The sequence below is a fragment of the Aspergillus affinis genome (genome assembly GCF_023601865.1).
Source record: "Aspergillus affinis strain CMG 70 chromosome Unknown NODE_238_length_22838_cov_98_031721, whole genome shotgun sequence".
In the NCBI taxonomy this organism is placed as follows: Eukaryota; Fungi; Ascomycota; class Eurotiomycetes; order Eurotiales; family Aspergillaceae; genus Aspergillus; species Aspergillus affinis.
In genome coordinates, this window is record NW_026516019.1 from 1 (window position 1) to 22,838 (window position 22,838).

General features: G+C 49.9%; 7 protein-coding genes across 7 annotated transcripts; 3 read left to right on the top strand and 4 right to left on the bottom strand.

Moving 5' to 3' along the window:
- Positions 1-3,830, top strand: KD926_004863 (retrovirus polyprotein; the record flags this gene model as incomplete). The annotated part of the gene is made up of 4 exons (XM_053095371.1): positions 1-515; positions 600-1,465; positions 1,646-2,001; positions 2,143-3,830. Coding segments are annotated over 4 exons (3,425 nt in total), but the record flags the coding sequence as incomplete, so codon positions are not given.
- Positions 3,831-5,378: 1,548 nt separating this feature from the next.
- KD926_004864 (GMC family oxidoreductase) lies at positions 5,379-7,489 on the top strand (the record flags this gene model as incomplete). Its single annotated transcript, XM_053095372.1, has 4 exons — positions 5,379-5,585; positions 5,641-6,358; positions 6,480-6,921; positions 7,054-7,489. The coding sequence occupies 4 exons, from the start codon at positions 5,379-5,381 to the stop codon at positions 7,487-7,489; spliced, it is 1,803 nt and encodes a 600-aa protein (XP_052949950.1).
- A 702-nt stretch (positions 7,490-8,191) lies between these two features.
- KD926_004865 (putative MFS multidrug transporter) lies at positions 8,192-9,765 on the bottom strand (the record flags this gene model as incomplete). The annotated part of the gene is made up of 2 exons (XM_053095373.1): positions 8,192-9,424; positions 9,478-9,765. 2 exons carry the CDS (start codon positions 9,763-9,765, stop codon positions 8,192-8,194), a joined length of 1,521 nt encoding a protein of 506 aa, XP_052949951.1.
- Positions 9,766-11,632: 1,867 nt separating this feature from the next.
- On the top strand, positions 11,633-15,239 carry KD926_004866 (uncharacterized protein; the record flags this gene model as incomplete). The annotated part of the gene is made up of 8 exons (XM_053095374.1): positions 11,633-11,857; positions 11,908-12,019; positions 12,092-12,309; positions 12,378-12,422; positions 12,471-12,810; positions 13,048-13,252; positions 13,317-13,571; positions 14,369-15,239. The coding sequence occupies 8 exons, from the start codon at positions 11,633-11,635 to the stop codon at positions 15,237-15,239; spliced, it is 2,271 nt and encodes a 756-aa protein (XP_052949952.1).
- A 216-nt stretch (positions 15,240-15,455) lies between these two features.
- On the bottom strand, positions 15,456-17,604 carry KD926_004867 (MDR family MFS transporter; the record flags this gene model as incomplete). Its single annotated transcript, XM_053095375.1, has 8 exons — positions 15,456-15,851; positions 15,932-16,599; positions 16,655-16,726; positions 16,777-16,800; positions 16,852-17,026; positions 17,078-17,129; positions 17,179-17,255; positions 17,314-17,604. The coding sequence occupies 8 exons, from the start codon at positions 17,602-17,604 to the stop codon at positions 15,456-15,458; spliced, it is 1,755 nt and encodes a 584-aa protein (XP_052949953.1).
- A 940-nt stretch (positions 17,605-18,544) lies between these two features.
- Positions 18,545-20,854, bottom strand: KD926_004868 (transcription factor domain-containing protein; the record flags this gene model as incomplete). Its single annotated transcript, XM_053095376.1, has 6 exons — positions 18,545-19,113; positions 19,174-19,451; positions 19,503-19,733; positions 19,780-20,322; positions 20,383-20,689; positions 20,734-20,854. The coding sequence occupies 6 exons, from the start codon at positions 20,852-20,854 to the stop codon at positions 18,545-18,547; spliced, it is 2,049 nt and encodes a 682-aa protein (XP_052949954.1).
- Positions 20,855-20,997: 143 nt separating this feature from the next.
- Positions 20,998-22,050, bottom strand: KD926_004869 (fungal specific transcription factor domain-containing protein; the record flags this gene model as incomplete). Its single annotated transcript, XM_053095377.1, has 1 exon — positions 20,998-22,050. One exon carries the CDS (start codon positions 22,048-22,050, stop codon positions 20,998-21,000), a length of 1,053 nt encoding a protein of 350 aa, XP_052949955.1.
- Between the last annotated feature and the right edge of the window lie 788 nt (positions 22,051-22,838).

A 22,838-nucleotide genomic window follows, 5' to 3' on the forward strand; every position in this document is an offset into this window, starting at 1 on the left:
TGATCTCATTCAATGGACTCTCTACTAAACAGTATGCACTGGCCGATTCTGGAGCAACCGGATACTTGTATATCGATGCTGCAACAGCGCTAGACTTGGTTAAACGATTAGGCATTCCGATCAAAACACTACCACAAGCGATCCCAACTGTTGGATACAATGGTGAGGCAGGCAGGCCACTGCAACATTACATCCAGCCACACCTGTGGGTAAATGGACGACGATTCCTGAGTGAGCCGATGTTGATCACTCCACTCGGGAACCACGAAATGATTATCGGCAAAGCATGGTTGGCTAAACGAGACGTCTGGTTAGATTGTGCTGAAAACAAGTTGCGATGGCCAGAAGAGCGATCAATTAAAGAGACAATCCAGGCCCGTGGCCATATATTTCTCCCCCGGCAGATCCTCAAGCGACCACTCCCTGACCCATCCCATCAAGCGGACATGGAGCGTCGGGAACGGGCATTCAATGCTCCAATCCCGCGAGAAGCGCAAACCCGTCGTGACAATTTAGTCAAGATGAATAGAGCGCTACACGGCCAGCAATTATCTCGATCGAATGATATTCAGCCTATATCTGTCTCGGTTTAACGAAAGGCAGCGTGCCATCCAGCAATCATAGAGATCGCGGTAATCGGAGCTGCAGGATTCAACCGGCACACCCGCAAAGGGAAGAGCGAGATCTGCGTAGTAACCCTTCAGCAGATTGAAGAGGTCATCGATAATCGCCTCGCGATACTTGACCCCCAAGAAGCTGTTGACTTACGGGGGAAGATCCCCAAGGAGTACCATGATTACCTCGACGTTTTCTCCAAAAAGGCTTCTGACCAGCTCCCACCGCTGCGTGAAAAGAACCACCGGCTGACTCTGGACCCGGAAGCGTTACCGGGCGAGACTATTGGCAATGGACCTCTTTACAAGATGTCTATCGAAGAGCTGGAAGCAGCTAGACAGTACATTATAGAGAATCTTGACAAAGGGTTTATCGTCCCTAGTGGAGCACCGTTCGCGTCTCCAATCCTGATGGCCAGGAAACCGGATGGGGGCCTACGGTTCTGCGTGGACTACCGTCGATTGAATAGTATTACGCAGAAGGACCGTTACCCGCTCCCGCTAATCGGTGAGCTCATGGAACGCTTGACCGGTGCTAGAATCTTTACCAAGATTGACATCCGACAGGGGTTCCACCGTATCCGCATGGAACCGGGACAGGAAGACCTTACTACGTTCAAGACGCGATACGGGAACTACAAATATCAGGTTATGCCCTTCGGACTGACGAACGGCCCAGCCACGTTCCAGAGATATATGAATAGTTTGTTCATGGATATGCTCGACCGCTATATAACAGTTTTCATGGATGACATCCTGATTTTCAGCAAAAACGAAGCCGAACACCGGAAACATGTGAAAGCAGTATTAGAACGCCTTCGTGCAGCAGGCCTCCAAGCCGCGATTCACAAGTGCGAATTTCACCAAGCAGAAACACGATTCCTGGGCTTTATTGTATCTGGAAAGGGAATAAGGGTAGACCCTGCCAAGGTTGCAGTAGTAAGCAAGTGGCGCCTTCCTTCTACGGTAAAAGGGGTCCAGTCTTTTCTGGGTTTCTGTAACTTTTACAGGATATTTGTCCGAAACTATAGTCAGATAGCCCGACCATTGAACGCATTAACCAGACGATCTGTTCCCTTTATTTGGGATGACGCCTGCCAGGAATCTTTCGAAGAGTTACGGGCACGATTGATATCGGTACCGCTTCTACGGCATTACGATCCAGGCCTGCCTAGTCGGCTAGAAACAGATGCTTCAGACGAGACTATTGCAGGTGTTCTCTCTCAGGAGTTCAAGGGATCTTGGCACCCGGTTGCCTACTACTCTAAGTCTATGTCAGGTCCCGAGCGCAATTACGATATTCATGACAAAGAGATGCTGGCGATCATTCACGCTCTAGAAGAATGGCGTCCGGAGCTAGAGGGACTGCAACGAACTGACCGGTTTAGTATATGGACGGATCACCGGGCGCTAGAATACTTTATGACCAAGAGAAAGCTCAGCCGACGGCAAGCGCGCTAGTCCAAATATCTGTCTCGTTTTTATTTCCTAATTCGATTCCGCCCCGGAAAGGGCAATGTGATTGCAGATATCCTCTCACGGAAGGACTACTGCGGGGGGACTGCTGATAGCCACAATATCCAACAGATGATACCGGATGAGGCCCTGGAGGAAGCCATCCGTGACGAACGTGCGCTAACCACGCAGCTCTGCGTTCTCGAGAACCTAAAGGGGATCAAGATCGTTGACCAAGTGCTAGCCGCCAACCGATCTGCCCCCTCACTGGAGAGCCAGCGTGCCCAGGCACAGGAGCCAAGTGATAACTGGTCGTTACAGGATGGACTACTCCTGCACCGAGGACGTCTGGTAGTTCCGGAAGAAGATCTAGAGCTGCGCACCCGACTTCTAGAGGAAATATACAGCCAGCGCTCGACCGCTCACCCAGGACGCATGAAGACCCGTCGCCTTTTTCAGCAAAGATTTTACTGGCCGGGATGGGGTCGAGATATAGACCGCTACATCCGAAACTGTCAGTGTCAAGCAGATAAGGTCCCTAGAGACAAGACCCCCGGCCTGCTTCAATCGTTACCGGTTCCCGTTCGGCCATGGCAGCACATCTCTATGGATTTTAAAGAGTTCCCAAAGGACAAGAGCGGATTCGATATGGCCTTCGTGGTAGTATGCCGATTAAGCAAGCAACCAGTGTCAGTTCCCTGTCATAAAAAGATCGGAGCACGGGGTATGGCACGCCTTTTTATTGAACATATCTACCGACACTATGGGGCACCGGATTCTGTTGTCTCTGACCGGGGACCGCAGTTTATCTCTGAATTTTGGCACGAATTCTGCCGAATCCTGGGTATAGAACTGCGGCTCAGCACAGCTGGACATCCGCAGACAGATGGTCAGACTGAGGCAATTAACCAGCATATTGGGATGCGTTTACGACCATTCGTGAATCACTATCAGGATAATTGGGGGGAGCTACTGCCAATGTTGGATCATGCTGCCGCTATTCTGGTCCAAGAGTCAATACAGATGACGCCCTTCGAGGTAGTGCTAGGGTACCAGCCCCGGACCTCGTTTGATTGGGATCGACCTGTTGATGAAGCTCCGGTCCCGGCCCGAGTTCGCTTGGAACGGGAGGACGCACTCAAACATGTTCAGATACTGCACGAGGGATGGGACCTTGCCCGCCAGCAGATGGTAACAACTCAGAAGAGACAAGCTGTTCAAGCTAATAAATTCCGCCGGGAGCCAGATTTCGGAGTTAATGATAAGGTCTGGCTATCTATGGAGGGATTGAGCACAAGTCGACCAAGCAGGAAACTGGATCACCAGAGGCGTGGACCTTATAAGATTACGGCACAGAAAGGACACGCATTTAAGCTGGATCTGCCTCCGGAGATGAGGATCCATGATAATTTCGCACCGGATCGTCTCAGATTAGCTGCAGATGACCCATTGCCCGGCCAGCGACCCCCAGTGACGGAACCGGTAGAGATACACGGTGAAAATGAATGGGAAGTTGACGAGATCGTGGCAAGCCGACTCTACTACAAAAAGCTGCAGTATCAGGCCAAATGGAACAACGCAGATGATGACCCGACCTGGTATCCGGCGAGCAACTTTATCGGCTGTCCACATTTGGTGCAGGAATATCATCGGCAGTATCCGGACAAGCCGGGACCCCCGAGACGTCTAGGCGCCTGGTTGGAGGCATACAATGGGGAGGAAGAATTCGAGATTACGCGAGAGGATAAACTGCCGGTTTGACAACAGCGATCGAGGGCGATCGCGAGCCTAGAAGGGGGGGTAATGTCACGGACTGTGACCTGCCTCCGAGGACCTTCCTCGCGATACCCTATAACCTAACTCCCCGATAGGGACTAGCGTCAGAGCTGTCACACATATCGCAGCCAGCTCCTGAATAGCTTCATAGCTTAGCTTAGTTTCCTCGTCAAATACATACCCTACATTCTCACGATTCCCTATCGTCAGTGTAGCCGTTCGTTACAATAGCTGGTCAAATTCCGGAGTAAGATGACTCTCATAACCATCTAGTACTAGAAAACAATGTTTTCCCTTTCTTGATCGTATATTTGGAATAAAATGTATTTTTAACCAATTAAGAGCAATTTCATCGCTTGTTTAACCATTTTTCGAAACATTAACTCGCCAGTCAGCTTCGTTAGGTAGAAAATTGAACTAACGATGCTTGAACACCTTACCTTTGAAAATGATATATGGCGGTAGAGCGACTCCAGAAGCCCCTATACATTCAATTACAGTAACCCATTCGCGATTTCTAGCTTGTAAAAGAGCTCTCCGACCATAATAATCAGCAGAAGTAACGATTTTTTGGATAGTATTTACTCCTATCGCAAACCCAGATTCATCGAAGTTGAAGATATCATCCGAGTCGATATTATATTTTTGAATGGTTTCTTCAACCAGTTTAAACCATAGCAGGATAATTCTAGGATCTTCAGAAAGAGCTCTCTTATAGTCATATTTGCGAGATAGACGTGTTATAAGATTTGGACGACGTTTGACGAATTCTGTAAGCCAATTTTTTCCAACAGAAAGGGTAGTAGTAGAGGTTGTCTTTTCGCGCGATTGGAGTAGTAAATTGGCCATATTTCGCAATATAGGCAAATTGAAAGCTGCGCCTCTCGAATCCATAGAGACTAGCCAATCTTCAATTGAACTTTCTTCAAGCTGAGTAAATTTATGGCCATTTGACCACATATCATGTTTGTTTTGGCGACCCTTTATTCGAGCTGAGAGGGTAGTACGTGGCATTTCAAAAGAGCGGGCAGCAGCAGCAATAGAGGGAATTCTGCCATTTTTAATAGCTTCTACAGCAAGTAGAAGACGACCCTCTTGCTCAATCAATTTTTGTGTTTTCTGGGGTCTTTTTGGAGGCATGGTGGTGGTTTAAAAAATGTAAACAATGGTTGCTAAGGGAAAATTTGATGAGGTGACCGGTCGGCCGGGAATCACGTTACCATAACAATCTCACACGTGCTAAACTGCATTGAGGAGGGGGCCGTTCGATCCAGTACTTTTGGGCGGGGTAAAACTGGCATTTGTGGAGCTAATTATAGCATTTCCATATAGTACTCCCATTGGGTGGTATTGATGAAATCTGTTTCTTTGTTCAGTATTATGATACTGAGGGGTAATTCAATTAGTACCAATGCATATATATTTCCTGCCCACGGGTCTTTCTTTTCTTTTTAATAAGTCACTTGCTACGCTCGCAGCTCGATTTTTTCACATTCTCGTCCGATCTTCTACCAAGTCCGCGCACAGTACAAAATGGCTGCTGTATATGACTTTGTCGTTATTGGCGGCGGTACGGCTGGCCTAGTGGTTGCTTCTCGACTCAGCGAGGACCCCAGCACCTCTGTGCTGGTTCTCGAAGCAGGCGCCGACTTGACAGCAGATCCCCGCGTGAACATTCCCATCTTTTATGCCGCACTACTTGGATCTGACGCCGATTGGAAATTCCACTCTTCCCCTCAGGTAAGGACCGTCTCTGTCTCGATAAAGGGTGTGGGCTTACTCATTGCTTTTACAGCCGGGCCTCAATGGCAGGGTGCTTGGTCTCAACCAGGGCAAGGCTCTCGGAGGATCCAGTTCATTAAATGCACACGTCTTTGTTCCTCCTTTTAAGGGTGTTGTTGACTCATGGGAGGCACTCGGTAACCCCGGATGGAATTGGTCCATGTTAAAGGACTATTTCTTAAAGACCTACAGCAGTCCGACTGTAGCACAGGATGCCAAAGAAGGTCTGGCAATTGATGACTGGCCTGAATTGAACGAAGCGAAAGGTCCGATCCAAACATCTTTTGGCAACAAGACGCACCCTATTCGCAAGGCATGGGCCGAACTGTTCCGCAGCAGAGGGCAATACAACGCCGGGGATCCGTTCATCTACAGCTCTGTAGGCTCATTCAGTTGCCTTGCTAGCATCGACTCGGAGGGCAAGAGAAGCAACTCCGCCTCGGCCTACTATAAGCCTGTTGAGCTTCGACAAAATCTTCACGTTCTTACGAACTCATTTGTCGAGAGAGTCCTGTTTGACGAAAGCAAGCCTCCCAGATCTATTGGAGTCCAATACAGTCTCGATAGTGCCTCAAAGACTGTTCAGGCAAGGAGCGAAGTTATACTTGCTGCTGGCGCTTTTCAATCTCCCAAAATCCTCCAACTTTCTGGAGTTGGTGGAGCAGAACTTCTTGAGAAGCATGGCATCGGTATAGTCATGAACCTTCCTGGAGTTGGGCAGAATCTTCAGGGTATGTGAACAGCTTCCAATCTAGCACATTCAAAACCTTTGTGTTGTTGATCTTGAACCATCTCCCTTTTTGACGCATACTCGCTTTGGGACGGATTTGAACTAACATCTACTTCATCTAGATCATATGATATCGTACACCGCATTTCAAGCAAAGGCTGAACTTGAGACTAAGGACTCTCTGGTCAGACAAGAGCCTGAAGCCCTCGGTCAGGCAATGCAGGAATACACTGCCACGCAGTCTGGGCCCCTAGCTTCACTCGGGGTTCATACCTACGCCTATTTGCCTCTTCCTTCACCGGACAGAAGTGCTCTCCAGACATTATTTACAAACCACGCCCCCGAAAACTCACAAGAGCACAGGGCGACACGAGCCTATTACGACATCGCGAAGACCACGGTTCTTGATTCCAAGCAACCATCAGCTGCGTACCTGTCCGCCTTAGGGCAGACAAATTATGCCAAAGACCTCAATGATGAGACTATCCCAACTGCTTCGCCTGGAAAGTTCGTCACGCTTGGAGTAATGCTCTCTCAACCGCTTTCCCGCGGAAGCGTTCATATGTGAGTGAATTTTTTGTTTTCTTCTTCCCTGCTAGAGATTGTGAGAGGTTCTTTACTCCTGATTCTTCACATGCGTCCCCCCCTCCCCCCAACAAACCGTATATTCACCAAATCTGACAAAAAGCACTCAAGTACCTCCATCAATCCTGAAACCCCTCCAATCATTGATCCTGGTTACCTGTCGAATCCTCTCGATCTGGAAGTCATAGCACGGCACTTACTCGTTATCAATAACTTAGCAGAGTCACCTCAGCTTGGGGAGCTGCTCGAACAGCCACTGAAGTTCCGTGACCCAGCTGCAGACTTCCAGGGAGACTTAGATGCTGCAAAGAAGTATGTTCGGGAGAATTTAGTCTCCATGTGGCACTTTGCGGGGACCTGTTCCATGCTGCCTCGCGAGAGAGACGGAGTGGTGGATTCCAATTTAAGGGTCTATGGTATCGAAGGACTGAGGGTTGTGGATGCGAGTGCTATCCCGCTTGTAAGCACGGCGAATCTGCAAGCCACTGTATACGCATTCGCGGAAAGAGCAGCGGACCTCATCAAGCAGGACTGGAAGAGCGAGTAAATAAGGCGTTAGAGAATGTCTACACACACACACACATTAGGTTAATTGGAAAAGAGGTGAGAACGGGGAGACCGCCTAATCACCCAGGATTCTCACCCTCCGTCGCGCAATTCGAGGGTGATCAGTCGCGCTCCAAACGTTTCTTCCCCTTCGTAGAATCTTCCTACAGTGCAATTTTTCCCTGCGATGGGCCAACACGAATATCGGTATTGCTGGGCGAGAGGTAACCTGTGAGATCTAGAAGCGCAGCCCTAGGCTGCCAGTAAGCTGACTAAAGAAACTTGTGCGTTGCTGACGTATAGGGTAGTTGGTATGTTGGGCCGCTAATGAGGACCTGGTTTGTAAGGTGGCCAAAATCTAGATCCTGGTTACAGTCTGCATAGTTCCTAGATTATTAAGAGAAAAGCGCGAAAGAGTGTAAGAAGACTGGAGACTTCTATAGTTGACTCTCAGCAGGATGATTCTGTACTTGCGGAACAAAGGTCCACGCGCGCTAGAAGATACTAATGTTGCGGACAATACCCATATCGCGAAGGCGGTAGGTACGGGCTTTGCCCGCAACACTAATAGTCAATTAGCCGTGGCCAGACTCCTTCCTAGGATATTTCTGGTAGCCGGCGGCCAAAACAAACAAATGACCCTTAAGTGAGAGAAGAGACAACTAAGACATCCGCTATGTGAAGACGCCTCCCCTCCATTTATTCAATCGTATACCTGCACCTCCTGCCGCTGTCGCCAAACATGTCCCTTGAAATACAGAATCCACAACGCCGGAGTAGCAAGAAGCCACAAGAAACAGATTATCGTCCCTACCCATCCAATTCCGATAGCATTAATCAGTGGCAAGGCAGCAGCAACCGATCCAGCGCCCACAAGATTCTTAAAGCTGTTCATGGCTGCCGTTGCAGTAGCCGGCCGGGAGGTATGCAGATCCATCACAAGCATCTTCAGAGTGTTAGTAACACCTGCGTCCGTATTTCCCAGCAGGAATAAAAATACGAGAGGGGCTGCGATATGCACATCGTAGCTCATGGTACAGCCATAGGCCAGAACGGAGCAGGACGACAGGTACATGAGGGGGATGGTAATTTGCAGTCGGGCCTTTTCAATGGGTATGTCCCGCAGCTCCTGCTGCTCGTTGGGTCGAACTTCTACGTCGTTTCGCTGCGCATGGCGCCGATAGTTCCAATCGGTCACGGTCCCCACTGTCCAACGGGTGACGATACCCCCGACAGCGAAGGGGATGTAGCACAGCCCAATCTGGAGAGGGTTGTAACGGTATTTTCGCTCTAGGAGTGCTGGCAGCGTTCCTAGGACTGCTATCGACCCGCTGAAACGCAGTGTGCTGCAGAGGACTAGGAGTCCGATGTGACGATGCATCACGATCTTCAACACATCGAGCAGGCTCGGTCGACGCTTGAAGACAGTCCGGGTTGCATGGTTTGGGGTCGGCCCGTTCTTTACCTTGACCATCTGCAAGATAGACCTATTCCATCGCTGTGGTGGGATACTCCCGTTTCCAGTGACAGCACGACAGGTTTCACGCAGGAACATAGCCATTAGTAGAACAATCACCCCGGCAATAATGGCCAGAAACCAGAAGGAACTTCGCCACCCTAGAAACTGGACGATGACTCCGCCGAGAATGGGCCCGACAGCAGGCCCAATGGCCATCCCCAGCGAGGAATAAAACATGTATTTCCCTCGCTCTCCGCGTGTGACGAGATCAGCCACCGCGGCATTTGCGACGACTGAGCCACTACTGCTGCCAAAGCTCTGGGCGCAACGCAGTACCATGAGTCCAGCGAAGTTTGTTTGAAGCGCTAGACCTATGTTACTGCCGAGGAATAAAACTAGACAGATAAGAACAACTGGTCGACGACCGTTTTGATCGGCAATCGTCGCCGTCAGTAATGGCGCAATTCCTTGAACAACCTATTCCCGTCAATCGCGTTGTTCCTGTGGGGGCTGGTGATTTATAGTGATACCTTAAACACCGTGATCGTCAAGTTCATCGTGCTTTTCGACACGTTCATGTCTCTGGCTAAAGGTCCTAGGGCGGGATAGTACATGTTGCCGGCCACGGGGCTGAGGAAGTTTACTGCGGAGCAGAGAACGATGGTAAAAATCTTCTCGCTTTCGGACATAACACTATATGGGGGGGTTGGCGATTGGATAGAGGCATCGTCGGGTGTAGCCTTCTTTGGGTCCACTGCCACGTGCTGAGGGAGCCTGGTAACGGAGACGCCATCGGTTTTTGCAGAGCTGGTGTCCATTAATTCCATAGCTGAGGACTATCATCATGGCACGTGAAATTTCCTTCGCGGGCCCAATTGACATATAAACGAGACCATCGGAGGAAAGACAATTGCAGCCCCTTTTTCATACCGTTACTGCCCTTTCCCCTTGCTTCAGTGTTCCAAATTATCATTTCGTTTTCTAATATGGCTTTTGCGAGCCCTAGGAATGTTAACCACCTAGGGCTGTTTCTAGACGCAAGGGGTGGCCTACATCTACCGCCCCGCTTTGTGCCCTGAGGACGCTTCCCGGCTGCTCATCTTGAATCCTTACTGATAACAAATCGACCTCCGTGTCGCGTTCTGCTCTCGCCAGGAACGGGGGAAAGTGATCTCCGGCCACACGCAATACGACTTCCCTTTTGTGCGACAACTGTTGTAGGGCTGGACACATCTTGTGTGTTTTAGTAGAGCCCCGGAAGTTGGCTTGGTATGATAGCTAGTCACAGCGAGATCTCCATGATTTGGAGCGTTTGGTGGGCCCACGTAGTCTTCGGTGGGCATATGAATTGATCAAATTAACCACAGCACCACAGACGTACATGGCTGGGCAAGTTTGGGGGTTAATGTTTAATTTATTGCTCGGTACATGCCTCATAGTACTCCACTTGAAACTCTTTAACCCGAATGCAGCGCCATACGGCGAGAACCGTCAACAAGCTATATTCAGTCATTACCGCATTGCCTTCATATTCTGTCCCTGAGACCTCTGAGTACGGAGTTCGTCTTAAGGAATCCGATCTTTGTACAGCTTCTTCTCGACAAGTGTACAAAGATGCCGAATACTTGCCGTGCGAAATATACAGGGCAAAGAGAGCGCATCAGGAGAAGATAGCCATGTGGCTAGAACAAAAGAGCTTTCAAAGTCATGCATTCAGACGAACATCGTGTATTTGCTCATGGCCCATTTTTTGCTGAGCTAGGAGTGTAGTGGCAAAAGACGAATTTGTTCCCTCTTTCCAAGCTACTCTCCAATTTCAGGGGAAAAACCAAACACATCGCAATCCGCCTGTAATCCCTGTTTGTCAGAAACTGCGGTGTGGGAGCCACGTGGGCTGTGTGTGTAGCCAGAGGGGTGTGCCGGTAGTCGGTTTTTTTCGGGAGGGCACGGAATTGCATGCGCTTAATATCTATCGATGCCACGTATATATGTGAATTTCCTTGTTTATTTGTGACGGGTCCATCGGAGAGCAAAACCGGTTCATGGATTGAGTATATGTGACACATCGGATAAATACCCCTTTTCAGGATCTCTAAGTGGGAGGAATATTATACGGTGACTACTCCGTAGGTTGTTTCAATGCACGGCGACTATCATAACTGAAAGTGGAATCAACGCTATGACCGGTCTCACAGGATGCAGGTGGATGGAGCTAACGGTGGCCGTAATGCGGCATCAAATATGAATAATTCAGTGTTAAGATACCGCAAAACTCCAGTTCATAGGTGGGGAAGTACACAGGCATGGTCGGAAATGGTTGAACATGCGAGTCAGCATGGAAGGGTGATCTACTATGAGCTTACTCGGGACGTATTCTCTGCTTCGGTCGGAGCATGCATATGCAACGAATTTCTTCATCTCGGCATAGTCAACACCCGGCGCCTAACTCGGCTCGGATCTGTGATCAGTTGGGCTATCGATCGTCCATCAACTCCCCTCATTGTCAGCCAGTCACGATGAAGGTCTCCGTATCTACCCCTCATCGCTTGGCTTCAGGATGCATACTCTAAAACATTTTCTCGTTTGGATAGGCACAGTCGAATGATCGAGTATAAGGTCGTTTAGTCCGTCTCTGAAATCTCAGAATTTGCCATCTAAAGTATTTTATTTATTGGTCAAGTGAAGATGTCGCTGCACAAGGGAGGACCTGAGATAGTTATTTCTCCACGAAACCTAAGGAGTCCATCACCGAGGATCGAGGAGCCCGATGAGCCCGATGAGGCTGAAGATGTCAAGCCCGAAACTCCATTTCTTCTCAAGGTAGCAGCTGTATGCTTAATCTGCTGTATCAGTGGTGCAACTCATTGGAGCTCTGGCGTGACGAAAGCCATGAAAAGCACCATTAAGAAGGTAGATTACATACATCCAGCCGTCTAATAGCTTTCTAACGCATGAGTCAGGAACTGGATATTTCCAACACCCAATTTTCCCTGCTGGAGGCGAGTGAGGATTTCATGGCAACAATACTAATCATGGGGGGTGCGGTTGTTGCTGATCGAATCGGTGGTCTGTGTGAGTAGTCTTGTCATTGCGCTTGTTTGGTCAGGTGAAAGTCGGACAACACTTATACCAGTCTTTTCCTAGCGGTTATTGTCGTTGCCAAAATGGTTTATACCATCGGGTCGATCCTTATTGCGGGCGCGGCTACGGTTCGATCCTATGATTTCATGGTCACCGGCCGCATCGTGATGGCCATGGGGGATATCACTAGCCAGGTAGCCCAGTACAAGATGTTTTCTTCGTGGTTTGCGCCTAGCAATGGCTTTGCACTTACCCTCGGGTTTGAAGGAGCTTCCGGAAAGGTATCTCTTCTTCTTCTTTCCTATCCTCTTCTTTATTTTGTGGTGGCCTCCTGCTGAAAAAATAATAGCTTGGCGGGTTTATCGGTAAAGCTACAGCAAACATTATTGCGCAGGTGAGAAGATTCAACGCCCACCTAGAGACGACAGCACTAACAGTATAGAACTGTGGGTTCGAATGGAGCTTCTGGATCAACGTCTTCATCAACGTGTTCGCCAATGTGGCCACCCTCTTCTTCTGGTTTCTCGAACGTTACTGTAACCAGCACCACGAGCTGCCGTCAGATGTCGCCAACGGCGAAAGTTTACGACCCTCTAAAAAGGCCTTTCGCTTCTACAAGATATTCCAGCTTCCATGGATGTTCTGGTCAATTCTAGCGTTTTCCTTGTTTGAGTCAACCACGACCGTGGTCTTCAGTCAGAACGCCACGGAGCTCGCTGAGATGCGTTTCAACGTTAGTGCAGTCACGGCGGGGTGGTATAGTGCTGCTGCTCAGTATGGAGGTAAGTTTCCTTCTTTCTCACTTTTAGAGGGCCCACGAACCCGAAGCTCTCCCCTTTATTCCCTTTTTATGGTCAACAAGTGTAATGCCTACTGCATATACTAATCCTTCCCAGGGTTCTTTTTAGTCCCTTTAATGGGCCTTTTTCTCGATGTCCACGGAAGGCGAGCATATATGCGTTAGTACATCTTGGTATATCTTTCTTTTACATACAGCATGCAATCTAATCATCTCACAGTATTCTTCTGCGGAACTATGTTGCTGGTTAGCATGTTGCTCCTAAATCTCATCCCCACCAAATCCGGCACGGCCGCAAGCTTTGTATTCTACGGCCTGGTCAAGGCTTTCGGAACCACGGTGATAGTTGACAGTATCCGCACGGTCATATGGGAAGAATCAGTATTCGGATCCGCGTGCGGTCTGGACCAAACCATGAACAACGCGTATGCATCCTTCCATTCCCTACTTCATTCCATGGACTTCTCACCTAACCAACGGTCTATACAGAATGAACATCATCATGCGGTTAGTCACAGGGGCTCTCCAAGATGAAGACCACGGGTCATATCACCGCGTAAACATGGTCTATTTAGGTGCGGCGGCGATCTTGATGGCAGTAGGCGTGGCGATTTTGCTAGCTGCCTTGATGAACTGTAATTTGGCTCCCTTGCAGTGGTCGAGAAAGGATCGGTTGACCTTTGGTTCGAGTCGTCTGGCTGCTCTCCGCGAGCATCATCTTGTCACACGATACCGTTGGAATCGGTGGGTGTCGCTTTGCTGTTTTGATGCCCTGTTGTTGTTAATTCTGGGGAGTTGGGCGACGTATATATGGGGTGCAGTTACTGGGAATAACTTTTGATGATCTGGCTTTTGGAAAAGGCTTTTTGTGGATCGAGTCCTCGAGTTCAGGTACCAACTATTCTGAGATGGAGTAACAAACTAACTGGTTATTATATTTTTTCTGTATATAGAGACCAAGAAACATAGAATGAAATAATTACTAACGGCCCTTTCTATCTCTAACAGCCTATACTATTAATACTCGAGACTTTTCCGCATCGGCCGATGAGAAATAAGCATATCTCTCTCATGTCTATTTAAGTAGAGACTAGCATTCTACACTTATCGTATCCGTATATTATGCGAGCAACGGGTCCATAACTATCAAAATAAGTAGACCCGCCTATCCTCTTCGGACCAGAACAGTGGGTCAATCAATCCATTCTTAGCATCTTCCTCGCCGTAAAGTCTCTTCCCGAACACGAACACGACTGGATCGTTATTGGCCAATGGCAGATAACCTGTTTATATCGCCTAAGATGGCGCAGCTTTTAAAATACTCCTAGGCATATACATTTCGAAGGGGAATAGAAATACCTCCTTATTTATGTCCTTCATTGTGTTTGTATAGCCGGTAAACATATTTGGTCTCAGGATCGTCCGCTCGTTGCTACATCTCGCGTCTTTTATACTTCCCACTCTTTTCGTTTCAACTTTACAAACCCAGTCATTCATTATACAGCTAAAATGGCATTTGCCTTCTATCAATACGAACCCAGCAAAGCAGCCGCAGTGATCGCCATCATCTGCTATGGACTCAGCACCGTATACCACATCTATCAACTCATCCGGCTGAAGGCCTACTTCTTCACCACCTTCATCGTCGGCGCAATCAGTACATCCCACCACCTCCTCCCCCCTTCTTTCCCCTTCCCCCGTTCATTCCTCATAGCTAACCCAAATCCTAACCCAGTGATGACAATCGGCTACATCGCCCGCCTCATCTCCGCAAACGACACCACATCCTTACCACCCTACATCGCCCAAAACATCTGCACTTTGCTCCCGCCCTCCCTCTACGCCGCCACCATCTACATGATCTACGGCCGTATCGTGATCCATCTCCGCGAACCCCGTCTCTCTCTCATCTCGCCTTACATAGTGACCAAGGTCTTCGTCGTCGGGGACCTCATTGCATTCCTGACGCAGGCGTCCGGCGGCGGGATGATGGCCATGGACGGGATGGCTGACATGGGGCAGAAGATCGCGGTGGTGGGGTTATTCGTGCAGTTAGGCTTTTTTGGATTCTTCCTTACAGTGACGGGGACGTTTGTGAAGAGGTTAAGAGAGCAAGGGAGGAAGGGTGGAATATTGGCTGGTGATGGTGCAGCAGTCCCGGAGGACGTGATGAGGTTGTTGTTCGTGTTGTTGGCTGTGTCCGGGGTGATTATTGTCCGGTGTTTGTATCGTATTGTGGAGTTTGTGGAGGGCATGGATGGATATTTGATGGGTCATGAGGCGTTTTTGTATGTGTTTGATACGATACCCATGTTTGGGGTGCAGGTTGTTTTTCATTTCTTCCATCCCGGGTCGATTTTGGGACATGGGGGCAAGAAGGGGTTTGAAGAGATGGACGATGTTGCTATGTAACGGCCCTAGAGGTGTACATAGCTATTTTCATATGTCACTCATTGTTCTCTACATTGCACACTATTTGTATTCTCAAGGTTTCTCACTTATAGGTACTACGAACACATTTGTTATCCATCAGTGGAGATTGATTAACATTATTCTATAAAATATACATCAAATCATCATAAAGTCTTTCTCTATACCAGCACCCCGTTCAATCCAATATTCATCGCTTCAAACCTTCTCCTCCCCCTTAACCTCCCCCGGCTTCTTCTGCCCATTCTTCCGAATATCCTTCCACCCAATTCCAAACGCCACGATCAGCGCCACCACGCCCAATCCAATCTGCATATAAAAGATCTCCCCGATACTCTTCGCATAAGCCAACAGTACCCCACCCAACTGGCTCCCCGTCACAATGTCCCGGAACCCCGTGGCACCAGCCTCAATCACTGTCTCGGCGTTCACGGTGGGCGCGAACTGGGGGATCTTTTCGCGCAGACCTTCGGCGAAGATCACCTCCGCGATGGCGAGGAAGATTGCGCCGCCGAAGGTCTGGAAAAATGTGAGGGTTGCCATGGCGGGGGAGACGTCGGTGGGGGTGACGGCGTTTTGGACGGCGATCATAGGCTGTTTCGAGTCAATGTTAGTATTAGTTTGGCAGGGGAGATTGGGGTTATTATAATAGGAATAGGGAGGCGAGGACGTACGACTTGCATGCATGCACCACGGCCGAATCCCACGAGGATCTGATATCCGATCCATCGGCCCGTAGAGGTGGTGGGCGAAAGGGTGGTCAAGAGTCCATTACCGATGGTAGTGACGACAGCACCAAAGACAGCCCAGGGGAGATAATAACCGACTTTACCCATCAAGATACCCGACCCCACGGCCGCAATCAACTGAGCGATGACGTTCGGCAAGAGGTCCACGCCGCTCATGATGGCCGTTCTGCCTCGCACGGACTGGAAGTAGATGGGCAGGTAGTACGCCAACACCATGGTCATTCCGAAGAACATCATCGCCAGAATACAAGAGGTCCAGACGGTCCGGCGACCGAGAATCCGCAGCGGGATCATAGCGTTGTCGCCCTCGCGCCATTCCCAGAGGAAGAAGACGATGAAGGTCGCGCCGGAACCGCAGAACAGGCCGATCACACGCGAGCTGTTCCATGCGTATACGTGTCCGCCGTACTGGAGGGCCAAGAGGAGTTGGATGGCGGCGGGCGCGAAGAGGACGAAGCCGAGGAAGTCGAATTTGGCCACGAAGTTGTCGCGGAAGACTTCCATGGGCGGGCGTTTGGGGACTTGTTCGGGCATCTTGGTGAAGACGAGGAGAATGGCGACGAGGCCGCCGATGGGGAGGTTGACGTAGAAGCCTGGTGAATTGGATGAGTATTTGCAATTGGTCTTGGGGGTCGAGGATGGACTTACACCATCGCCAGGAGGAGTAGGTGGTGAAGGCACCGCCGATGAGAGGACCCAGGACAAGCCCTAATTGTCCGACTGTGAAAATTAGATTGATGGTTATCAACTCCAGGAGCAAACCAACTTACCACCCATCATGATTCCGATCAACGCTATACACAATCAGCATTCTAGTCATAGAATCCAACATAAAGGGTACTCACGAGGTCGTCCTTGCATCGGCACCGCTCCAGCAATAATATTCAACGCGCCGTTGACCATTCCCGAACCGCCCATACCACCGACAGCACGTCCAATAATCAACATTTTCGACGAATTCGCCACGCCGCAGAGGAGAGATCCGAGTTCGAAGAGACCGAAGAAGAAAAGAAACGTCCACTGCGATGGTTAGCACCACTCCTCATTCATCCACTGTACGGCAGCACCCACCTTCGAGCTAAAGTGCGAATAAAACTTCCCCGTCAGAGGCGTAAGAGCCGCACTGTCTTCATCAGCATAATATTCCAACCAGAGTCTCAGGACTGCCATACCTCGATATCGTATATGCACTACCATACCAAGCGACATCATCCAAAGAGTGAAAATGACTCGTGATTTCCGGAACAGCCTGCACATCCACCGGTCAGCATCAAATTCCCGAGCAATCTGCAACGCAAAGTACCAACCGTAGATAAAATGGCCACATCCAACAACATCAGAAACACCACCAGCGTCACTCCCGCCAGGACCATAAACAACGGTATTCCCTGAATCCACTCATGCTCGTCTGCCGGGTTCTTGGCCGCCGACGAATCCTCCGTCGATTTCGAGTGCGTGCTACCTGCTTCGGGGGTGACTTGTTTCGTTTCCAGATTCGACTCCGTAGAGACAACATTGTTGTCTGGCTTTTCCACATTCACAGCGCTGTCGCGCGCTGGTGGTGAACTCCCAGCGTGAGGATATTGTTGATCCGGCATGGCGGAGAGATAAGCGAGCGTCGCAGTGTATTAAATCCGATCCAAAAAAATCTCCAGGCAACAAGGCGTCGATATCGAAACCGTCACGAGAAACAAAAAGATTCCGTTGAAACAATATGTATAATGAGATAAAAACTCAAAACTCTGATCCAAATATCCATCCGACCAGAACGAGCAGCCTCAACTTATAAATAATCTCCTTTCCAAAATGACTGATTCATGGAATTGCTAAAGACCGCTCCGCCGTGCGGACAAGAGCGGGCGGAGTCGGGAGATGCGAAGCCCGACGGTCAGAGAAAAGCAGCAGCAGCGACCGCCCTTTCGCGCACCCCGATTCCGATCCCTGCTGATCTCGGCCAGACTCGTGCGAACGCGAGTCCTGTTACGGAAGTTGAGTCGTGCTCACTAGTCCCAACAGGCGCTAGCAGGGCGAGGAGCAGTCATAGCTACCTACCTATTTTCCTAATGTCGCCTAGTGGGCGGGTAGAGGCCGTGGGCTTTGTCTAGAACAAATTGAATAATAGAATACGGGTTCTAATTTTTGACTCTCCACTGGTCGGATCTGATAGCGGGACAGCCTTATTCCTCTTAAGGCCCGAATTCCCGTTATGTCCGCAGTCCGCACCGGAGCGGACATAAGGTTTTTTTTGGGCGTCAGGCTCGCCCCTGACCATGTTTGGGCCCTTTGGGGCTTTGGGGTCTGTCCACGTTTCTGACTGTTTCTGATTGATTATCGCTGAGCTTCTAATTATGTGAGATTAACGTCTAGTCTAAGCATAGCATACCGCTACTAGGATGGGCTACAGTAGTTAACACTGTAAAAATTATTAATGGGTTCAAATTAAATGAGGCTCAATCGCTATGCACACTATACACCTCTGAAGTATCACACCACGCTCTAACCACGTGGAATACACAAATGAAAGCAAGGGTATCCCGCTCAAAAAAACGCCCCCGACATTAAAGCCCCCGACAACCACGAGGTATCAGCCCAGGGATCAAACTTCGAATCAATCGCTACCATGGGGTCCAGCGTTCCGGGCTCACTTTCCTCGGGCACACCTGCCATGCGTGACTCCCACCCCACCCGAAGCTTTAGGATCTTGTCGGCAAATCTTGTACACGTATCCAGGTACGTCCCGTCATTGTTGATGCCGATTAACGCCGGTACTTGAAGCATCCGCTCTGCCAACTGCTCGGTAATGGCTAGCAGGTCGACATCGCGACGGACGGCCTCCTTGTCCCATCCTGGGTAGTCGAACATCGAGAGACGGAATAGGGTGATGAAACAGTGCGACATGAGGATGTAGATGGGCATGGAGAGGTTGGGGTACATGGTGGGCGAGAAACTCAGGATGATATCTGAGAACTCTTTGATAGCGTTCAAGCAAGTGTACAGATGATCGAGCCGATTGATATCGATGTCGTTGCATGGCTCTGTTGGGGCGCTCAAGAGTGCGGTCTCGTATAAAGCCACCTTGAGATGTTGAAGGAAAAGCATCACAATTTCTATGGTGATGTTAGACTGGGCCTTTATTTGGAAAATAGGATGAGTTGAGAGACACTCACTGTTATGGTGAAGATGAAGGGGCATACGACTTGTTAGGTCGGTCAGCTGCGATTCAAGAGCCTTGACATGCCAAGCATAAGGAGCGCGCATGGTCGGATTGGGATCGTTGGAGTTCCAAGTCCCCATCGGGATGGTGTCCTTAATGCGCCGTGTCGACACCAGCTGCACCAAAACTACGTCGTTAGGGGTCTCCATACTCGCGCAGAGTACATCCAGACACTCCGTCATATGTGGGGTCCACGCCATTGGTTCGATGAGGCCTACGAACTGGGAGACACTGTAGAACGATGTTAGCGTGGCAACATCAAGTGCGGAAGCCCAAACGTACGCTGAGCTGATGAGATAACACCCAAGCAGGGCCCTTCGCTCGTTCATGGTGCGAACTAGCGACACCTGCATAATACGGTGAGTGAAATGGCCAGCGATGTTGCAGGTGGGAAGAGCATGGTTTGCATCTAGAGGCGGAGGCTTCTGAAGACGGAGGTTGAAAAGCATGGCTTGCGCCATCTGTGTATAGGTGCAAAGCGAGGTTTTGTCCGAAGGGCAAGAAAAGGTGACCCTGATCGGTCAGAAAAGAGCAGATCCCACGGGCTTGGAGTTCTTACCAGGCCAGATAGATTAAAGCGCCCTGCAATAGATCAAGAGATTTCTCGCACTCGAGCATCATTCTCCTGCCGGCCTCTGAGCGGACCCGATCGCACAAAATCCGGGTATGGGACGTGCACCTATTCTGAAAGGCCGTGATGCATAACCATACAAAGGGAGACTCGGTCTTCAGGTCTATGGGCCGCGTATCTTCCGAGATGTGCATGATTGGCATCCATGGGAGCTTCTCGGTCCGGAAAACCCTGAGGACCTCTTCTTCCTCGTCCGAGGTCAAGTCAGGAACAACCGAGCTCGACGGCGACTCTGGCACGCTGCTACTGGTATTGGACAAATCCTCTTCATTTGTTCTGCTAAAAGAAGAAGGCGATGGATATGCCGGGAGGCTATCAGATGCTTGTGGCGGTAATTGTGGCAAGGGTTCGGACGGTCTCAACAATGCCATCAGATCATCCACTTTCTGCTCCAGAAGCTCCGTCTTCGACGGCGCCTTCCGCTTGCGCAATCTGGGCGCTGGGCTGCAGGCTTTCTGCAGGCGGCGACATCTGCAATTCAATCATTAACGATATTCCGCCAAACTCTTTACCTTGACTAATTTCGCATACCTATCGCACCCCCGACTCCCGATCCCACTCATAACACACTTACACTTGGCACGGGCGCAATTCAGGCATGCCTGGCCATACTGGGCGATACTGGTGTTGTTCTGCATGTCGGAGTTCAGACACGCTTGATGCATACACACGGGGTTCGGAGTAGGGGCAAGGAGAGTTAAAAGACGAGTCAGACGCCCACGACCGGAGACGGCGTTGCGCGAATCCCGCTCGGTCGGGATTCCGGAAGGCCGCACCAAAGGATGCAGCGCGCAACGCTCACAACGCTCGTATGGCTGCAGGATTACGTGGCGTTTCACTTGTCAATACTTGCAATGGTTGGAAATCAAGTTCAAGCATTACCAGGGTTGCTTGTTAAGACGATCGACTCTTCTCCCTTTCGTGGTTGCCTTCGAGAAAGCGAAATTGGGCTGCGCTTTGGCCCCCATCGGCCGAACATGGTTGGTTTGCGAATATCCTTCATAACTCGGTGCGGATCTCGGATTTCTCGCACTTGAACGCCGGTTTTGGACACGAGAAGCAATCAAAGCTGCCCTGCTGGTCTGATATGAGTCAATTCATACCCGCGTCTTATAGGAGGCCTAGTCCGCAAACCCTCTGCAACTATCAGGTCAGGAGGAGTCCTCCGGATTGCTGTTCTACGATATCCCTCCAATCCACGTTGCTGTGATTTCGACCCCGTGTCCAGAGCTCCTCCAGAACCTGCAGTGCTCGGGAGATATTGTGAAATGGCCGCTTTCCCTGCATGATAACTAGCCGCATGCGAACGATTTCAATATGGTTTCCTTCGGTCGCCTCAATCCCCGCCATAAATACGGGAAACAACAGAGCGGTCTCTGGTTTGTCGTTAAGGGGGACATCGGACACATGTTCCAAAACTCTTGCGACCTCGGTCTGAATTGTCGAGTTGAGCATTGACGACAATTCTTCTCGACGATGCAAACTGTCGTAAATTGCACGTAGTATTCGCCTATATAGGTATAAAAGAGCGGCACTCCTATATGCGTATGCGACCGCCACGAGGGTAGGCGCAGTTCCAGGTTGACACTTCCAGCCTGCAAGTCTGCGTTCGAGCGATGTACAACGGTCGCTCAATACGACTAAGGGACTATCGTCCGAATCGTCGATGGATTCATAAACCAAGTCCATCGGGTCGAGACAACTGATCTCCGAGATGAGCATCAAAATCTCAGAAGCCACCCCAAGGTAAGTGTCCACGAGACCAGTGATACCATCAAGATACTCTGCTTTGATCAACGGTTGGGTCCCTAAAGCGACACTACCTAGGACGTCATGGTAAGCGAAGTTTCGTAAAATCCATTGACCCTCCGGGCTTTGTCTCAATGCATCCGTTCCTCGAAAGTGTCTCCCCGACGACCGAGCAGACATAATCATATTTTTGACGCCTTTCAAATGGTAATACCATCCCGTATGATCGCCAAGACAGACCTCCGACGTTAGAAGGACCAAACAAGTTGCTACATTAGCCTCACAGCAGGTCAAATCATCGGGCACAGACGAGATCGTCTCCGTCAAGGCGTGCAGTGCAGTGGATCGCGCTTCCAGGGCTGTCACTCGGTATGACGCATCGGTCGCGGCTAGATGCCCTGAGGACCACGAGACTAGGGCATCTGCAAGAGCGGGCCAGTCTACTGCCATCGGCAGGAATGCTGCGAAGTACTGTTAGATCGAGTTTCATCCCCTCCTTTTGTAGTCTAACCAGACAGAAACGAATTACAATCCCGGCTTACTGTCAACAACTCGGACAAGACAGTGACGTAGTAATTCATCGCATATCGTCTTCGTAGAGTCCGATCACCTCCACCCTTCGGAGCTATCTGTTCAGGCGATTTCTCTACCGATCGAGGGATGGTTGGCTTGTGTCGTTGATTGGCTGTCCCGATACACTGTTTGACCGTGTCCTCTGGCACAACATGTCGAATCGGCTCGCGCACGCATTCAAGATTTAAGCGAGCACAATCTCCACAGATGGGATACGTGTTTTGGATGCATTTCTTTCTCCTGGTCCTCGCTTAGAAACCGGAGACATGCAAAGGGGAAGAGACCATACCTATAACGGCAGGTGAGGCATCCAGTTTTATCGTGCTTTGAGCCATTCCTGCGCTTGACGGGCCTCAGCATATGTAGAGGCATTGATTCAGCCATTCTCGACAGGTATGGTGGGATGATCTCAACCTGCACGGAGAACTTTCAGGATGAATTGGAAGACAAAGCCTCGGTTCCCAAACGGGACTAGTATCTTTGCGCGGGGTCTGATGACTAATCCTACACTTTCTTCGGGCTCCCACTAGAGCGACGGGTCCGTGTAAATTACATAATCAGTATGATTATGTAATCAGAAATACATTGGTTAACGTAATCAACCACCGAGCGGCGGATACCATCGAGCGGCGGATTTTCACCACAATCATTACTATTCAAAGCTT